Source organism: Phocoena phocoena, chromosome 2 (assembly GCF_963924675.1).
Source record: "Phocoena phocoena chromosome 2, mPhoPho1.1, whole genome shotgun sequence".
Taxonomy (NCBI): domain Eukaryota; kingdom Metazoa; phylum Chordata; class Mammalia; order Artiodactyla; family Phocoenidae; genus Phocoena; species Phocoena phocoena.
This window is the reverse complement of record NC_089220.1, coordinates 91626713-91641621: the sequence shown is the minus strand read 5'-3', so window position 1 is coordinate 91641621 and position 14909 is coordinate 91626713. Positions and strand designations below refer to the sequence as shown.

Here is a 14909-nt window from a genome sequence, read left to right as displayed (position 1 = left end):
TGGCCACCAAGAGCCCATTGAATTATGTGGACAGACAGTGACCTAGGTAACTAATATACTGTAGCCCCTGCCTATACCTCCAGCCGTATCTCTGGACTTTAGTCATATTGAATATCGAGGGCTTTTGGAGCACCACTTATTCTTGCCCTTCACCTCTTGCACATGCTGTGCCCACTGCCTCACACCCTCCCCCATCCTCTCCTTAGTTGCCCATCATGACTCACACCAGCATGCCTTCTTCTGAAACATCTTCCCTGACTCCCTGAGGCTGGCTTGGAGCCCCTCCTACATACTCCCATTGCACCTTGCATCCCAGTGTTTATCACACTCCTGTAAAGAGTGTTCTTGATTGAGGTCCCTTCACAGTAGTTGAGGCTTATTCATCAGCTCCCCAAACTAGGAGGCATCCCAGGATAGTCACTGACTTTTTCTGAGCCCTTCTATCACTGTGCTCAGCACCCCACCTGCATTACCTTATTTGAGCCTCATAATAAACTTATGAAACAGACAAGTCATTGTGCCTGTTTTGCAGATGAGGAAACTGAGTCCTTGAGATGTAAGTTATCTGCCCAAGGTGTCACAGCTAGTACACATGCAAAGCTGAGTTTCAGACCCCACCTGCCTGACTACCAGAGCCCATGCTCCTAGACTCTATGGTCTGTTCCTTCTGCCCCTTCATGGTTGCCATATGGGTCAGGATAGACTGGGTCATTCTGTGTTAATAAGCAATCCCAGCATCTCAGCGGCATAGACGATAGTGTCCAGAAGCATGAGGACCTTCCAGGGAATAAGAGAAAGATTGCCTTTTTAACCACAGGTCTCTAGTTAAATGGCTGTTGCGATCAGTTATTCAGTTGTTCTTCCTGTAAGCAGCACTGCTAAGGCTTCTTCTCTTCTGAACATGTTAATGCTTTGACACAACTTATGATTTCACTGGATCCACCAGGAGAGAGTAGTCTATTGCTATGTCAAGGGCAACATAATCTGAATAGGGCTAATATTCCAAATCTCATTTTTATTATGGGGGCCAGTCCTCCAGGTTAGAGGCCTTCTCCAAGAACAACAGAAAATAGCATTCTTGATTCCCTAGGATTATAACTACACAGTGATAAAACTCTCTTAAAAGTTTCTTAGGAGACTGGGTCACAGGGCCAACACTTGATCTTCTCCACAAAGGACTTAGCTTGAAGCTATTGGTTGCAGCTTTTGAATCTCAACAATATTAAAATTGAATGTAAGATATAAGGCCCCCAAGGAGTTTCTGCAAAGAGCACACTGGGAATATTTTTTTCATGGAGAATTCACCTTTGTACGATGCAGTGTTTATTTCTCCAGAACACAAAGGGTGATCAACACCGTGGGGAACTTACTGTTTTAGGTGATGGTTGCAGCAATCAGTCCTCAAGTTCCTGTAAGTTATTATAGAATATAAAAACATCTGCCAGCTATAGAGGATGCCTGGCTTTCCCACTCTTTCTCTTCATGCTATAATGAAAAAATATATATATATATTAAAAGGAGAAATATATATATATATATATATATATATATATATATATATATAAAATGACTATTTGGGTAGGTGAGTGGAGGAGAGATACAATGGAATGTCTTCAATCCATAAGTTTTCAGTTCCCTGAATTCATTTTCATTTTACATGTCTCCTTGGACTCTACCCATCATGTAACATAGGGCACTGCAAGGAGGTAAGCATCACGGGGAATCTTCTCTTACCTGACCCAGGTACTGTGGGGAAATGGCACACCTGAGTCTCTTACATTGGTGTTCAACATCACTGTGCATTAGCTTGTATTTTTTATAGATGTAGGGCTTGGAGACTCCCCTAGATGGTCAACTTCTCCAGGTCAGGAAGATGACGTGGAATAGCATAGCTTTAACCATCAAAAGATCTGGGTTCTCCATGAACCAGTCCTGTGGCCCTTGAGCAGAGCACTGAACCCCTGAGAATCAGTTTCCCATCTGTAAAAGTGGTATCATACACCCGTTCACGTTCTGTCACAGTTTCACCGTGAGGATCAAATGAGATAACACTTGTGAGAACAGACAACGTAAATCGCTGTTCCTACAAAAGCTCATGATCACGTACGATGACTTTTCTGGCTGTGCCCAGCAGCAGAAAGAGCCATTCGTGTCTCCCAAGACGTGGGTGTAAAGTTATTCCTAGGAGAGGTCAGAGCCCTCCAAATGGTCTCAGTGTGGATTTTGCTGCAGGGATGACCCTCAAGCTGACTGATTGTTCTGTGCTCAGGTCTGTAGGCAGAGATGAAACCTCTCTCAGTTCAAAAAAATTCCTGAGTGTAAGGGATTTTCCATGCAAGTAGGACTGTTGGTATGAGATGCTGCACAGCCGCCTCGTGTAACGCAGATGGTTGTCATACTTTCCTTGCCCACAGACAACCAGTACTCTTTTTCAGATGAATTGAAATTTTTTTTTGGTTGCTTGTAGGCAGCGTATATCGAAGCATATTAGAGTGTCAACAAAATGCCAAAGAGACCAAGATCTTTATTGCTTACCTGGGCTTCTGGCCCTCAAGACACTCTATTTGCAGGATCCTGGTTGCCCACTGTTAAAGAGAAACTTTTCTTCTGAATCAACTTAGAAATGCCCTTATTTAATTTTAAAATTCCCCAGGAGATTATATTTGAGATGTTTTCAGTTCTGCTTGCCTTAGGGTAACTAGGAATGGACTTTTTTCTTTTTTGGCTTTGTTGGGTCTTGGTTGCTGCACGCGGGCTTTCTCTAGTTGCAGTGAGCGGGGGCTACCCTTTGTTGCGGTGCATGGGCTTCTCATTGCAGTGGCTTCTCTTGTTGCGGAGCATAGGCTCTAGGCGTGCAGGCTTCAGTAGTTGTGGCACACAGGCTCAGTAGTTGTGGCTCATGGGCTCTAGAGCGCAGGTTCAGTAGTTGTGGCACATGGGCTTGGTTGCTCCGTGGCATGTGGGATCTTCCTGGACCAGGGCTCAAACCTGTGTCCCCTGCATTGGCAGGCGGATTCTTAACCCCTGCTCCACCAGGGAAGCCCCCTAGGGATGGACTTTTAAAATATAGGTGCTCTCTCCATCTGCTGCAGGCAAAGGAGTCTACTTAGTGGGGAAGGAGCATAGAAGGTGAGGTTCTGGGCCAGAGTGATAGGGTTTGCTCCCTTCACAGCCCTGCTTTGGCTTGGACAGGAAACCTGGAGAGAGAGATCTTGTTTTTGGAAGGAGAAGCAGAACACACAACTTACTTTAGGAGATTCCATCTTTGTAAACATTAAGGACTTGGAGGATTGAAATTCCCTGGTTGCAAAGACCCCAAGTGGGAATGAATGACCAAATCCAAATTTTCAGGCTTTTGAACCTGGAGCAGAAGGAGTTTTCATCAGGGTAGATGTTTGGATTTTAAAAACCTGTTCAATTTAATCAACCAAAATTTATTTTGAGGGACTACTGTGTACCAGACAGTACTCTAGGTGTTGGAGAGAAAGCAGTCCTGCTTTCCGCTACTAACCTTCTAGTGGGGGAGACAGACTATGAACAAATACTGACTGTTGTCAGCAATAAGTGCTCTGAAGAAAAGCAAATACAAGAAGACAAAGAATGGTGGAGAGCAGGAAAGTGTCAGCAGCCCTGTGCTCTTGGAGAGGAAGTTTCAAAGGTGCTGTAAGATCATCTAAGAAAAGGCAGTGTTCATAGACTCTCAGACATAGAAAATAAACTTATGATTCCCAAAGGGGAAAGGGTAGGGGTGGGATAAATTGGGAGTATGGGAGTAATAGATACACACCACTATATATAAAGTAGATAAACAATAAAGATTTACTGTTTAGCATAGGGAACTATATTCAGTATGTTGTAATAACCTGTAATGGAAAGGAATCTGAAGCTGTACACCTGAAACTAACACAATATTGTAAATCAACTATAGTTCAATTTAAAAAAAAAAAAGAGGAAGAAAAGGCAGTGTTGGCTAAAACCCCTTGTGCCTCTTCCCTTGAGGCCTGTCTCACTGATCTCCCCCCTGAACTCACTCCCCGGTGTTGCTCCCCTTCCAGAGGCAGAGTCCCCCTCCCCAGTGTCCATCTGCCCAGGTTTGCATAGTTTGGTGCTGCACTAAACAGGGAAGGACTTTCCGCTCCCTTCTCACACATGCAACTTCTGACTCACACCTGGCACAAGGAGGGCTTTGACCAGCTCCACTTCAGGATTATTTTAACTGGAAATATACCTCTTTAAGAAGGAACACATTACAGATGGACCAGTTAGGATGCAGGTTATTTTGAGACTTCCTGAGCATTATTTCTTGGCTACTTCATTCAAATAAATTGTTTATTGCCCTGTAAGAGGTGCTGGGGATAATGATGACTAAGACTCACTGCCTGCCCTTGAGAAGCCCACAGTCCAGCAGCGAGCAGGCATAGACATTTAAACAGATAAATTGCAGCACCACTGGGTGAGTACAACCTTGTGGCGTGACCAAGATGTTCTGGGAGCCCAGAGGAAGAGCAATGACCTCTGCCTCAAGAGTGCTGAAGATTTCAAACAACTATAATCATTTCTGAAGCCCCATCCATAGATTGATTATTCATCCATTCACACGTATTTTCTAAATAATTTATGTCAGGATCCCGCACTGCCTGAAGATATTATTTGTTGGCCTGTTATTGTTGTTGTTGCTTGATAATAGTTCTATGGATATATAATTACATTCCATACAGTTCACCCATATCAAGGGTACAATCCAACGGCTTTTAGTGTATGCACAGTTGTGCAACCATCACCAATATCAGAACATCTTTATCAACCACCAAAGCAACCCTGTAACCTGTAGCACTCATACCGCATCCCCCCAAACCTTCCAACCCTCCTTTCTAGTTCTATAGATTTGTTTATTCCAGACATTTCATATAAATGGAATCACACAATATGTGGTCTTTTGTGACTGTCTTCTTTCACTTGGAAAGATATTTTCAGGGTTCATCCATGTTGTAGCATTAATCAGTAGTTCATTCCTTTTTATTGTCAAACACTATGCCATTGCAAGATATACCACTTTTTACTGATCCATTCATCAGTTGATGGATATTCAGGTGTTTCTACTTTTTGGCCATTATGACTAATGCTACTATGAACATTTGACTGCAAGTGTTTGTGTGAACATGTGTTTTCACTTTTCATGGGTGTATATCTAGGAGTGGAATTGTTGAGCCATATGGTAATTCTTAGTTTAACTTTTTGAGGAACTGCCAAGCTGTTTTCCCTCATAGCTTCACCATTTTACATTCCCATTACCAACGTATGAGGGTTCCAGTTTCTCTGCACCTTTGCCAACACTTTCCATTTTCAGTTGTTTTTTTTTTTAAATTATAGCCATTCCAAAGGGTGTGAAGTGGTATCTCACTGTGGTTTTGATGTGCAGTTCCTTAGTGATGAATGACACTGAGCAGTTTTTCATGTGCTTACTCGCCATTTGTATATCTTATTTGGAGAAATGTCTGTTCAGATCATTTGTCCATTTAAAAATTAGGTTATTTGTCTTTTTATTATTGAATTGTGTTCTTTATGTATTCTAGATGCAAGTCCCTTATCAGATAAATCATTTGCAAACATTTTCTCCCGTTCTCTTTTCATTTTCTTGATAGTGTCCCTTGCAGCACAAAAGTAATTTTTATGAAATTCAATTCATCTGTTTTTTTCTTTGTTTGCTTGTACTTTTGGTATCATATCCAAGGTCCTGATGATTTTTGCCTATTTTCTTTTAAGAGTTTTATCATTTTAACTCTTATATGTAGGTCTTAGATCCATTTTGAGTTTATTTTTGCATATGGTATCGAATAGAGATCTGATTTCATTCTTTTGTATGTTATTCCATTCTGTTAATATCCAATTGCTCCAGCACCATTTGTTGAAAACATTGTTGTTCCCCCACTTAAATTGTTTTGGTGCCCTTGTCAGAAGTCTACTGACAGTAAATGTGAGGGTTTATTTTTGGATTCTCAAGTCTATTTCACTGATCTCTATGTCTTTCTTTATGCAATTAGTTGAGTTAGTTGATCAGTTTGAAGAGTACTGCTACCTTAACATTAAGTCTTCCCCATCTCTGAACTTGGAATGTCTTTCCAATTGTTTTGGTCTTCTTGAGTTTCTTTCAACAATATTTTATAGTTTCAAAGCATAAATTTTGTATTTATTTTGTTAAATTTATTCATAAATATTTTATTGCTTTGGATTCTATTACAAATAGATCTTTTAAATTTAAAGTTTGGATTGTTCATTGTGACCTGTCAGTTTTTAAATTTAGGAAAATTCATAAATAAAGTCTTATTTCTGACTTCTCTTGAAAAATCAGATCTGGTTTCCCAAATGACAAGAAGTAGCTAGAGTACTTTGGGTTTTGTCTTTCTTGTATGCCGTATAGTTCCAGATTTGCCTGTATCTGGCTACTTTCTTCTACCTGGATCCACTCACTCATTAATGCCTTAATTTTTTTTTTTTTTTTTTGCGGTACGCGGGCCTGTCACCACTGTGGCCTCTCTCCCACTGCGGAGCACAGGCTCCAGACGCGCAGGCTCAGCGGCCATGGCTCACGGGCCCAGCCTCTCCGCGGCATGCAAGATCCTCCCGGACTGGGGCACGAACCCGCGTCCCCTGCATCGGCAGGCAGACTCCCAACCACTGTGCAACCAGGGAAGCCCAATGCCTTAATTATTAAGCGTTGAGTTTTTGACCTTTATGATTATTCTTTTGGAAAATCTAAGTTAGATGAGATTCAGTTTGAAAAAAAGGATTAATATGATCTAAATCCTTAATATAATTATTTTTATACACACATCCTATCTTTTCTTAAAAGTTATTCAAGCCCTATTTTACTCATTCATCTCAGGAACATTGGTGAGCTAGGCTCAGCACTGAGGATACAAACAGACACTATTCCTATCCTAAAAGAGATACCCACACATTGACCAATAAAAGCCACATGGACAATTAATGTTTTATGAAGGGTCTTCTGGACATCCATACAGTGCGTGGAGGAGGGTCCAGAGAAGGTAGTGGTCAAGCCTGAAGTTAAGAAAGGAGGAAAAGAGGAGAGGTTTCATGTAAGTGACTTTTGAATGATAATAGCTGGAGACCTTGTCCATTAAACTAAGAAAGTAGGATCTCTTCCTGAAGACTGATGTTTTCTCCAAAGTGTTAACTCTTGGACCAGCTGTAGCGGAACCCATGAATGCTTATTGAAATGCAATCTCCTGGACCGACTGAAGCAGAATCTGTCAGAACCCTAGGAATCTGTTTTTTTAAATCTGCCATTGAAGTTTCTCTGTTGACTCTGAAGTTCTCTAAAGTTTGAGAAGCTCTGCTTTAAGAAGGTGGGGGGTCTGAAGGGTTTTAAGTGGGAATGAGATGTGATAGGATGGAGTGATATCCTGCTAGACTTGCATTTCAGTAAGGTGCTGGCTGTACTGCGAAAGGCAGATTCAGAGGGTAGGACACTCCTTCGGGGGATTGTGTTCTAAATTCAACACCAGGGTGAAACTCAGGTAGAGTAAAGAATGCACTGGGTAATCCCTGAAATCTCTAACACTTGTGTACCTGGACCATCCAGGCTCAGAGTCATTCACTGGTATTTCTGTTTGAATTTGCAGAGGTCCCCTTTTCCTGGGGCAGTTGAGGTCAAAGTCTTTGAGGAGTAGGGTTGGGGGCTGAAGGGCTGAACGAAGGGACTGATCTCTTATGTTCTGCCGGCCAAATGGATATAGTAGTTGAATTAAGTGCATTAAATGGATGTGAGTCCACTCTATTGCAGTTGAGAGACACAGTTTGCCTAAACTAAGGTGGTACAATTTGGGGCAGAGTGTGGAGCTGAGGGGAGAAGAGAGGGCAGATGTGAGAGATGATTGAATTGATGGAACTTGGCCCCTGGTTGGATGAGGGGTTTGAAAGAAAGGGAAGAGGTGCGTTTTCCAGTTTGTATAAAGAGGTAGATGGTGATACCATTGGTTGAGATCAGAAATGAAAGTAGAGGAATAATTTGGACTTGTTGAATTTGAGATGCAAGTGGAATATTCCTGTGATTATACAGATCTGGAACCTGGGAGAGAGCTTGGGTTGAAAATCCGTGTGCCATCAACATCCAGGCAATAAGCGAAGGCAAAGGAGTATACATGGTAGAGATTGATTTTATTGGATTGGAGTAAAACTCGGGAACCAGAATTTTCTAAGCTTCCCTGGCGTTTTAATATGCAGTCAGAGTTAAGAACCAATGGTATAGAGTGACGGGAGAAGGGACATTGTTTAAAGAAAAGACGGGGGGGAAAAGGAAGCAGCAAAGGAGACAGAGAAGGAAGAGTCAGAGGATAAAGATGGGGAACCAGAGAATACTCTCAAGAAAACCAAGGAGAGACGCTCCAGGGAAAGAGAAGGAGGTGGCTAGAGGTCAGCAATGGCAGTTGCTCTGGATAGGTGAATTGGAGACCAGAACAGGTCACAGTGGACGAGGAGATCATTGGTTTGCTCAGAGAGTTTCAATAGAGTCTTGAGACCAGAAACTACTGTAGTGGGTTGAAGCATGAATGGAAAGTAAAGAAGTGGAGACAATGTCTCAAGGTTATGAAGAGAATGTCCTCTCCCCATTCCCCCCGACTTTTTTTTTTTTTTTTAATGGGAAAGACTAGATGTTATTTAGAGGTGGCAGAAAAATCCTGCAGTGTCTTCAGGCCACATTGGTGGCCTCTACCATTGTTGAACATTTATTGCATGAAGGTCAGACCCTTGTCATATCATATTTGATATACTCTTCTTCAGTGTTCTGATTGTTTCAAAGTGTCATTCCTTCCCATCTTATTAAGTGCAGGGCCAATGCCTTTAACCTTCTTTTGAACAATATTTCTCCATTCTCCTAGCACAGGGACAGGCACATTCTAAGGAAGGGAGTATGCCATTGAACAAAAGGGATTTAACCCTACTTAGTAATTTATAAATTGTGATCCCAAGAAGTTAAGTGGTAGGCCTTATTTAATTTTTAAACTCTAAAATAATACCATCTACTTATTTTCAAACATAAGCAATACAAAAATGTAAAGTAAAAGGCTGCCTCTGTCCCATTCCCAGAGGTAACCACTGTTAACCGTGTCTTATGTATCCTGCAGACATTTTTTTCTGAGGATATAAGAATATATATCCTTTTTCTTTAGGTCTTTTGAAGTCATCCTTCTGTAAGAGTCAGGTGAAAATTTCCCATAAGTTAGCTCTCATTCCTTTTCTCTGAAAACTGCAGTAATTTCTTCTCTGGAATGCGAAACCCAAGATACGCAGGCCATGAATAGGCTGTTCATCTCTCCCTGGAAGCAAGTGGCTGTAGCTCAGACAGTACAAAAATATTATGAGTGCCTTGGGGCACGAAGGGAGCGCGTGAGCCGGGAGCTAGGTGAGCCGTCCCTCAGGTGCTGAATGGGAAGGTTGTCTGAGTGTCGCCACCTTCTTGCCGCTCCTGGGTGCCTCTAATAAAGCTCTCCAGTGTCCTCTTCTCATCACAGGGTCAGGAACTAGGGAGTGTCTTCTGCGTCATGTGCCACCTCCTGCAGGCCCCTGAAGAGCTTGGATTCATGCCTGCTCTTACCGTGGGGCCCCCAGGCTCGTTACCTTCTTACACACCTGGGAAGACCAAAGGAAGAGTCAGTGGGAGCAGCTGGATGACTCTTTTTCTTTTTGCTTTTCCTGTTCCACAAGGCTCACACAAAGGTTCCCAGAAATGGGCTGTGGCCTCCAGAATAAGCCCTGATTCAGTCTCACTGAATACATGAAACCGAGCCAGGCACTTCCCTTTAATAGGCCTTAATTTCTTCATCTATTTAATGGAATTAACAATGACTAACCTCATAGAAAGGAAAGATAAATCATCTCTTTCATGGTTGGCCTATCCTCACGGGGCTGCGTTTCTTAAGAACAGAGAGCACGTCTTATGCAGATCTACATTTAATAAATGAATAAATAAGTGAATTTAATAAATGAATGGGTTTCTTAAGAACAGAGAGCATGTCTTATGCCGATCTACATTTAATAAATGAATGGGAGGTACTATCATCCCTAGTTTATACTGAAATCAACAAACTGAAGTCCTCATCCCTCGGGCCTGGATATTCAGCTACTTTCCGCTTGGGCAGTCATCAGGTACCTGAATGAAGATGCAGACAGATTCTTTTCGTGCACTGCCCTCTCCCTGCTTCCACACAGCGATGGTTTCAGAGTGGAATGGACTGAATGAGTCAAAGGGAAGACCAGCTGCATCTGGGCTTCAGGGTCACTGTGGAAAAAATCAGACATTGCTTTTCTCCCTTCACGTTGCCCAGAGTGGCTTCTTCCTCACGTGCCCAGGGTCGGCGGGGAATGTGCTTATTGTCACGATCACCTCAGGCTAGGATTCACGTTTATCACAGGGAGGTTGGCAGAAGGTGTGCCACTGATGACAGACAAGCGTGTGAAGCAAAACAGGTTTCGAGGAAGGGGAGGGGATCGGAAGCCATGCCTGGGGATGCCTTAGAAGGAAGGGCATGAGGTGGTTATTGCCAGGAAGCGTGATTAAGAACAAAACCTTGGAAGGTTCCCCTCCTCCCTGACTTGCTCTCCCACTCTCTACTAGAAACCCCTCTCCGCATTGTTAACCAGAATCCCCCCATGGGTGCTTCACTTCACTGGGCTGAGGATGGCACCATTTGACACCCTCCCTCACGTGGCTGTTGAGCTTCATCAGCCTTGGAGCATTTCTGTCCCAGCTGACATTTTTTTGCCTCTTTCTCCGCATCCTGTTCAGATCCGCAGCCTACTCTCCTCCCAGTTGGAGTCCCCACCATCAACTTTATCGCTCCGGGCGCTCCCCACGACCACACCCCCCAGCCCTGGAACACCTGGGGAGTTTGGCCCATTCTCCCCACCTTCCTCTTGAGTCTCTTTCTGAGTCCTCAGTTCTGTCCTCCTCACTCATCCCCCAGGATGGGGAGAACGGTCAGACCTTCACCTCTCTCTGCTCATTTTAAAGCTCATGTTGGAGCTGAACAGTAGAAGCTTTCTCCACTCTTTCATCCAGTATTTGTTGGATGCAAACTCTATAGCATTCACTGTGGCCCAGGCGTTGTCCCGGGTGTTGGAAATACCATGGCTCTTACGGTGCTTATGGCCAGGGGGATGAAGACAGGTAACAAACAAGCAAATTGACAAGTAAACCTGATAGTGGCATGAAATAACAAATGAGGGACCGTGATGAAGGGTGACAGGAGGGGGCCTCTGAGGCAGTGACATTTGAATTAAAACCTGAAGGACAAAAAGGAGTTAGTCCTGCAGTGCAGTGGGGGAAGAGCTAGGCAGAGCTGGCAATGGAACAGCAAGTGCAAAGGCCTTGTATTTGGAAAGTGTTGGGTGTATTTGAGGAATAGAAGGAAAGCCAATGTGGCAGCAAAGCGCACAGGGGCAGAGTGACACAGATGGAGTTGGAGGGGTAAACAGGGGTCAGAAAACACAGCGTTTAAGTGTTTATGGCAACAAGTTTGTTCTGATAATAAATGCCAGAGGTTTATAAGCAATGGCGGGACATGGCCTGATACTCTTTTTTTTTCTTTTCTTTTGCTGTACGCGGGCCTCTCACCGCCGCGGCCCCTCCCGTTGCAGAGCAACAGGCTCCGGACGCGCAGGCTCAGCGGCCATGGCTCACAGGCCCAGCCGCTCCGCGACATGTGGGATCCGCCTAGACCGGGGCACGAACCCGCTCCCCCTGCAAAGGCAGGCGGACTCCCAACCACTGTGCCACCAGGGAAGCCCTCATGACAGTTTTGAGATGGGCTTAATACCGTGCTACATCTAGCTTTCCTTTCCTATTACGTCTAATGGTTTATTGAACAGAAATCTCTAGACATCGCTTACTTCCTTGAGGTACTCAAGCCTTGGGATGTTAAATGTGATTGGGACAGAATAAAATGTTAAAAATTTTTTTTCTCAATACTAGATCCCACAGGAGGGATATGATGAACAGGAATCTGGCTGAGAATGGCCAGGTAATTGTCCTGGCCAGCACGCTCTACCCTGCACGAGGCTCTAAGCAACACTTGGTGCACTGACCTCCTCTTAGGATGTGAAATCTGTAGAATTCGCTGAGAAATACTGCAAGAAGTATCTGGGGAGGCACCCCCAGCTCCTGCCATCTTTCCACAAGCAGAGGGAGGCTGCAAGGCTTGCAGAGGAAAGCTAAACAGGAAGCAGATCTTTTCCAAGGAGCCTACAGATCACTTTCAATCAGACCACTTGGCTCTCATAACATTTCCGAGCTCATTCTCAGAGGAACACTCTCCCTCATCAACTGAGGCCCTGCTAAGAGGATTACTCCCACTGCCTCACCTGGCAAAGCTACACAGAAGACTACTAAGTCCCTACACTTAATGCCTCTGCATGATTCCAGAATCCAATTTTCAACTATCAGCTTGTCATTTCCTGGGTACCCCACCAGTGTCTTTCAGTCAGTGGGTCCTAAACCAACTCATCTTCCCCTCTCCTGGCTTTCCTGTTTCTCTTAATGGAATCACTGTTCCCTCTGTTACCCTGGCTGGAAACATCTGAGTCATTCTTGACTCATCCTTCTCTCTTATTCTCTAGATCAAATCAACTGCCAAATGGTGTAGTCTCTATTTCTATGATGTGGCTTGAATCTGTCCCCTCCTTCCTACTGCCACCATCCCTCCTCAGTGTGAGCTGTCATTACTTCCCTCTCGACAGGAGCATCCTCACTTTTTCTTCGCCATGAACCCACCTTCATACTGCTGCTGACATTAAAGCTCCTCAAACACAGACGATCCCATCACTCTCTTCCCAGCAGCCTGATGGCTCCCGCTGCTGCCACATTAAATATAAACCATCTTTTAGCTTTATAAGTCTCAATGCCTTTTCCAATACTCCATGTTCAAGCTATGTACTCAAGAAATGTACTCATTCCTGGTGTAGGACATGACTTTTTTTTCCCTTGAACCCTCTGAATAAATAAATGATCTTGCAAAAAAAAAAATAAGACCTTCCTATATTACTGTCCTATATTATCTGCACTTATATGCTTATTTTATCTCCCTAGAAGATTTGATATTCCTGTATTACCTTTAGTTTTGCTTCCTCTGATCTCTGAGCGCATGAATGTATCAGGCACTGCTCTTAGAACACCTGTAGGAAATAATTTTACTCTCACAACAATTCTGATTGTATCCCCACGTTACTGTGACAAACCTGAGATGCAGAGAAGTTGAATAACTTGCTGGGGTTCCATAACTAACAACTGGCAGAGCCAGGATACAGATTCACATGGTCTGGCCCCAGAGCCCAAGCTCTTAACCTCTGAGCTCACATTGGTCAGGGATGACAGCTGTATTCCTGATATCATATTTTGGATTCAGCTGATGTGTTATAACTGAACTGCAGTTGAAGGCCTGTGTCCATTAATGGTCGGAAATATCAATGGTAGGCTGAGTGTGCAAATGTAATTTGATATCAGGGGCTGATTTACGGTGTTTCCCAGGAAATCACTCTGAAGCCAAGAGCTATCTTTGTGCTATTTTTTCCTACTTGTTCTTTTTTTTTCTTTTCTTCTTCCAGTACATGGGCTGTATTGAGGTGCTGCAATCAATGAGGTCACTGGATTTTGGAATGAGAACCCAAGTTACAAGGTAAGAGAACAAAAATGGGACAGACTTTGAGGACTATAGCCTAAAGTCACAAGAGTTTCTCCCCACAGGAATTTCATACAAGGTTTCAAAGGCATCGTGGGTTTTTATTCATAAGGCTGGAAGGTACACCAAAGCCCAGTGACCTTCGATGAGTAGCTTTGCCTCGTCACATGAAAGATTTCTCAGTTGTGTGGAGGAGCATCTGCATTTCATACGAGAACTGACAAGATGATGTAGTCAGAGAAATAGCTGGTTTCCCAGATACTAAATGTATTTAAAATAATGTCTAGAAAGAGGACATTACAGAATCTCAGACCTGTCGAAGAAGTAGCCGAAAATAAGAACAGGGAAAATCTTTCCACATCAGCAAGCCCAAGCTCTCCCCATTTATGGCATCCCTGACCCAAGAAACTCTTACTCCTTGTCTGGGTCTCCCTCCTCCATGTAAGGTGAGCTGGATGAAAGAGTTGAACCCGGGGACCCTTACCCAGGGTGGCCTCCGGCAGCTTAGGGCAAGAACCAGAATCATTATTACACAGAGCACAAGTCAGAAGCAGAAACACAAGGCATGGTTCTTTAAGGCCAGGTTCAAAGCAAGGATGGAAAGGGGAATAATTGAGTGCTGAGACTGGTAACTGGGAAAATTGTGAGGTGAGGGAGATGAGGTGAGAGGACTGGATTTATAGGAGTGATTCAGGATGAAGACTTGGGCATCTGCAGTGTGTGGTGCCAGTATGTGTCTCAGGGGCAAGCTGCAGTGCCTGTCTGCATCCATGGTTGCAGGCCGCAGTTTCCACAGGTGAATGTTCTCATTATGAAGAGAGGATAACTTTTCCTAATGCTTATCTTATAGAAGTCCGAGGCCTTGAAAAATTGTCCTCTTGACCAAAAGGTTTGGGGAAAGGAATACGCTCTTTAGGAGAGTCACAGTTTACAATGATGTACGGTATTAAAGACCCTGAGAAGTCCCGTGCTATAGTTTAAAACGCACTAACTTCATCTTGAGATTTTCTAAGTTTATCTGGCCCCAGAATTCTTTTTTTATGTAACAGAAATGAACATTCCATGTATCTCTGGGGTTCCATGAAATGATCTTTAAGAAATGCTATTGTGGACTCTTTTGTTTACAATGCATCAAATCTGTCTTTCCAAATTTCTCACCAATCCTTGGTATTCCCTCAGGAGTTAAACAAATGAAATCTAATTCTATTTTTCTTT

The 14909-nt window shown here is 43.5% G+C and overlaps 1 protein-coding gene across 2 annotated transcripts in view; it reads left to right on the top strand.

Annotated features, from left to right (window-relative positions):
• Positions 1 to 14909, top strand: part of SHC4 (SHC adaptor protein 4) — a 128046-nt gene that overhangs the window by 26254 nt on the left and 86883 nt on the right. For both annotated transcript variants that reach the window (XM_065871358.1, XM_065871357.1), the window contains exon 2: positions 13621 to 13691. In XM_065871358.1, coding sequence (XP_065727430.1) covers positions 13621 to 13691 — 71 coding nt within the window. The remainder of the gene's footprint in view (positions 1 to 13620; positions 13692 to 14909) is intronic.